We start from the raw sequence: 4,907 nt of genomic DNA on the forward strand, positions 1-4,907 counted from the left end.
TATGGCTCTGGACCATAAACAGGTGATACATAATATCCATACCTTTGATTTCTTACCCATCCAATATACCCAGTAAGGTCCAAAATAGTCAATGAAAATATACCTGTAAGGTATGGTTGGAGGAGAAACCCTAAATTCTCTATAAGGGGACTGGTTTAACTTTAGAGTTCTACCGTTAAATCTACGGCAGTGAACACAAGTTTTCAAGACTTTCTTTACAGTAGAAAAACTGCAAGGAATCCAAAACTGTTTCCTAGCCTCAGATAATGTGGCATATATTCCAGAATGAGCTAACTTAACATGAAAATTTCTAATAATTTCTTCAGTCAATTTACTGTTTTTGGCCAAAAGAATGGGGAATACATAACTACCGTCTCTCCACTTATGAAATTTACTTTTAACTCTTAGTAAACCAGATTTCTTTTCAATGAATAAATTTAGTTGACTTACTATGTTAGGCATATCCCTAATTTTAGGGTTCCTTTCTCTGAAATATTTAAAAACATCCGGAAAATGTTGGCGCTGATCTTGCATAATCATCAGTTGCCATGCATTCAAAGAAATTTCATCATTACTGTAAACCTCAAAATGGTCATACTTGCCGGATTTGTTCTTTAACTTCCGTTTGACATTGTTTATGAATGTCAGTACATGTTTGTAGACCGAAATCAAATGAAGCCAATCGGAATTTCCAACTGTAGAATTCAAAATGCCTCCCATCTCTGGCTCAGTCACACTCCCTATCTCACAGTGGCCTTCTGAAACTTCAAGTACATTGGTTAAAGGATTTGGGATCGTTACATCCAAACTGTCATCTTCCAAGATATCATGAATAGTATCAGGTCCTGTGAAGAAATTTGATTTTATCAACCTCTTATATGACAATGACCTGGTAGTACAATCTGCAGGATTTATCATACCTGCACAAAATTTGAAAGTCACAGGGACCGTTTCACATAGATTCTCTATTCTTTGCAACCTATTCATAACAAAAATACTTAGTTTTTTAATTTATCAAACCTATTTGTTCGAGAATTTAACCAATTCAGTGCAACTGCACTATCTGAGAAAACTACCAATTTTGTAATGTTTATGGGGGAGACACACTCTGAACCACTAAGTTCCTTATAAATGTCAACAATAGTTTCCGTACCAAGCGAGAGAGATTGAAATTCAAGGGAAGGGATAGACTTTAGTTCTAACTGGCGTCCAATTATTCTATTTTTTGACAGAAGGAAACTTACCTCCTTTGTTCGCAAGTTCTTGATAAAGAGCACAACTCCATATATAAGCTTGCTAGAATCACAAAAAGCAATAATTTGGAAAGGATCATTCCTGCGACCAACAAATCTCTTCACTGCAATTTCAGGAACACCATTTACTTGCTTGCAAATATTAGACCATTCTCGTAGCTCCTCACCAGAGAGTCTATCGTCCCATCCAACTTCTTTCCTGCATTGTAGCGAGTGCATAAATAATCTAGCCCTGTTTAATAAAGGACCATAAAATGAGAACACATCAAAATTGGCTGCAATAGAACTTAAAATTTGTCTTTTGGTCGTTGCATCCTTATCAAGTACCAACTTGCTTGCCGAAAGAGTATCAATGTTTCTGTCCCAAAGCAAACCAAGCAATTTTACTTTTGTAGGAGTCTTTTCCTTATCTTTATCTACCTGTTGCTGCAGAGTCATCATTGGTTATGAATTGCTGCAATTCAAATTTATAGGGAGAAAATATACTGTCAAGTTTCTCATAAGCCCATTTCAACCTGTCTATATCATTGGTCGTGTAAGCCAAGTTATCCATGTAAGCAAATTTATATAACTCTGTCTTCAATTCCTTTACATCAATATTGTCACCTTGGACATCCAACATCAAAATTTTATAAAGTGCTAACATTAATAAAGTTGGACTACATGGCAAACCAAATGGAAGTCTGCAATGTTTATAAACAATTAAGGAATAGTCCTTTTTAGATACGTTTCTATACCAATAAAAGAGTAACCTACTTTGATCTGAAGGCACCAACTTAATCATCAGAAATGACTTTTTTATATCAAAACATAACAATTTTTCATTAAATCTTAGCTGTAAAATAGAAGATGAAATTTTCTTATTCAAACAAGGACCAGCAAAAATTGCTTGATTATGAGATAGAGTTATAGCTTTATCTTTGTCAGATTCACACAAATTGGACAAAAATACATTACGGCATTTTGTTGACTCTCGGTCCATCTTGAACACTGGCATGTGCGGCAGGAAGCTATGTTGAGGGTTTTCCTCCAAGAATTGCTCCAAGTTAGATACTCTCTCTATAATGCCTAGCTGTTCCTGTTCTTTAAAAACCTCGTCAATCATTTGAAAAGCATTATCCTTTTTGCTAAATTTCTTAAAATTTGATTTTAATATTGCTTTTGACAGATTTTGATTCTTACCAAGCAAATGAGCTACTTTCCCATTCCATAACAGAGGCATAATTAACCTTCCATCACTATCTCTAACTGTATTTTCTAAAGCAAATTCTACAACTTTCCTGTTCTCCTCAGTGAAGTTTTCGTCATATACGTTAGAATCACTGTACGAAACACTTTCTGCCTTTGAGGAAAGAATTTCTTCTGCTGCTCTCTCAAGTTCAGCTTCAACAATCTGACCCTTATTTAAAACAGAAATATTAGCACAAGCAGGAAACTTAAATTCCTCTACCGAATCTAAGAACAATCCATCCATATCCAAATTACTACCAACTTCAAGGGGACCCTCACCCTTTGCACAAACTTCAGAAGAATGCTTTATCCGGTCTGGTAATAGAGCTAGATTTTGCTTATACCTTTCAATGTCACCTACAAGCATCACTCCTAAGGGTGATTCTAAGTAAACAGAGGGAATCACTTCAGAACTACCTCCAAACAGCACATCCTTCTGTGGTACTAAATGAGAGTTATCATTTCCCAAGAGTAATTTTATATCTTCAACTTTGTCCCCAGACATATGCAAAGTTTTGTCGGCTAATACATAGCCCTTATCCTTAAATACTTGAGCTACTTCAGAGATACCTGGCAAAACTAATTTCAAATTAATAGACTTCATGGCAATACCAGTAAAATAATCATCATTCAACTTTACCTTGTATACTACAGTGGCTAACGGCTTTGAAGAATTAATACCATTCACCACCAAAGAATAATTCGGGTCAACAACTTCAAACTGCATACTCTTAGCCCAGTCTTCCTCAACGAAAGTTACTTGACTTCCTGAATCTTTTATACCTCGATCCCCAGAGTCATTCAGTGAAAAGGAAGGCATAGCAGTCACCGGGTTACAAGAGATTCTTAAAACTCCTAAATCAGACCAAGTTAAATTAGAAACAACAGAATTAGAGTTCGATTTCTCTTTACAATTCCCCTTTGCCGTTTGATTAGTCACTTCTTGGTTATCTGAATCATTCTTAAGGTTATTAGCAGTACTTTTTGGGTCTTTACGAAATTTACAAAGATAGCTGAAATGCCACTTGTTACAATGTTTAAATTTTCGATTAAATTTAAACCTGCAATCTGAAGTTTTATGAGAATCGTAAGTACAGTTTGTACAAAAATTCAATTGTTTTAGTTCTTCAATTTTACTCTGTGGAGTTATATAAACTGAACACTTAAAAATTGGGTGATCAATGTCTCCTTTACTGTCTGCTAAACAAAGAGAACATTCTTTAACTTTAGACTTCTCAACATTAACAACGGCAGAAGCTAAACAATTTGAGTTGGGCACAACCTTTTTCTCAAGATTACCTTGTTTCACATTAAATTTCTTGGATATGTTTCTATATCTTTCCAAAGCAGTAAAGATATGTTCATCTATTTGCTGCAACGAGGGCTTATTCGAGCCAGTAATATGCATTAACTGATTCTTGAAACAGTCATTAAACCCATTCCATATGAAATACTGTAAAACTATGTTTTGATCTATGCTTAAAGCATCAAATTGATTACAAATTATTCTCATATTACTGATAAAGTCATACGGATCACTCTGATACGTTAGCTTCAACTCCGATAACTGCTTAATAACCCTATATTGTTGAGACAAAGTATCTGCAAACGCTTTCTGTAATAATTTCTTAGCTTCTTCATACGAACGGTTGCTACAATCTAATGAGTTTACCAGTTTAAGCGAGTCACCTGAAAGCTGTCTCGTATGAAGAGTAAATTTAACGTGAGTACTAAGATCATACTTATCAATAGTTGCTTCGAACTCTAGCAAAAACTTCGAAATATCTTCACCTTCTCGATTACCAAATGTCGGTAAAGGTAGTTCAGGTAATTTAAGCTGTGAAATTTCAGAACGCGAACGATCGGAAAGGTTTCCGGGCGAAAGTGACACCGCGGTCTTAAGGAGAGAGAGACACTTACTCAAACGATCGTCATAAACGAACCAAGTATCCATTTCCTCACTCACCAATTCATCACCGTTGTCGTCTTTATCTGCGCTATCCCAAATTTCCTTCAAAACCTCATTATTCACTTTGTCAAGTTTTTCTTTAATGTCAACCAACATGTTCATATGCTCGTTAGCATCGCTTACAGACATCGAAGAAACAAACCTTTCTATGAAATTACACTTCTTGGTAACTTGTTGCCTAAGGGTTGAACGAAAACTGCGCGAAATGCTCTTCGGCAGCATTTTTCTAATTATTTAATGAACAAAATTAAAACTTAAAGCAATAGTGAAATATTAAAGTGATACGGGACTCTGGAACGTAACCAGCTCACGGAAATTCATCAAGAAAAAACATACTCAAGGCAATAATGAACCTCGCAACCAATCCCATCCTCGTCGCCATTTTCGAAAAGCAATATATGAGAGGGCAATGTAACATAAATTAAGGAGAAGCAAAATTATAAGTCATAAAAAAA

At 35.4% G+C, this 4,907-nt stretch overlaps 1 protein-coding gene and 1 pseudogene across 1 annotated transcript; both read right to left on the reverse strand.

The window, feature by feature from the left end:
• Positions 1-175: 175 nt before the first annotated feature.
• LOC137625774 (uncharacterized) lies at positions 176-1,806 on the reverse strand (annotated as a pseudogene).
• A 271-nt stretch (positions 1,807-2,077) lies between these two features.
• LOC137625600 (uncharacterized) lies at positions 2,078-4,548 on the reverse strand. The gene is made up of 2 exons (XM_068356512.1): positions 2,124-4,548; positions 2,078-2,088 (listed from the first exon to the last, which is right to left on the reverse strand). The coding sequence occupies exons 1-2, from the start codon at positions 4,546-4,548 to the stop codon at positions 2,078-2,080; spliced, it is 2,436 nt and encodes an 811-aa protein (XP_068212613.1).
• Positions 4,549-4,907: the final 359 nt, after the last annotated feature.

The sequence above is a fragment of the Palaemon carinicauda genome, chromosome 32, assembly GCF_036898095.1.
Source record: "Palaemon carinicauda isolate YSFRI2023 chromosome 32, ASM3689809v2, whole genome shotgun sequence".
Classification (NCBI taxonomy): domain Eukaryota; kingdom Metazoa; phylum Arthropoda; class Malacostraca; order Decapoda; family Palaemonidae; genus Palaemon; species Palaemon carinicauda.

Coding starts and splice junctions, on each gene's coding strand:
- LOC137625600 (XM_068356512.1), bottom strand. CDS start 4,548: ATGTTGGTTGACATTAAAGAAAAACTTGACAAAGTGAATAATGAGGTT.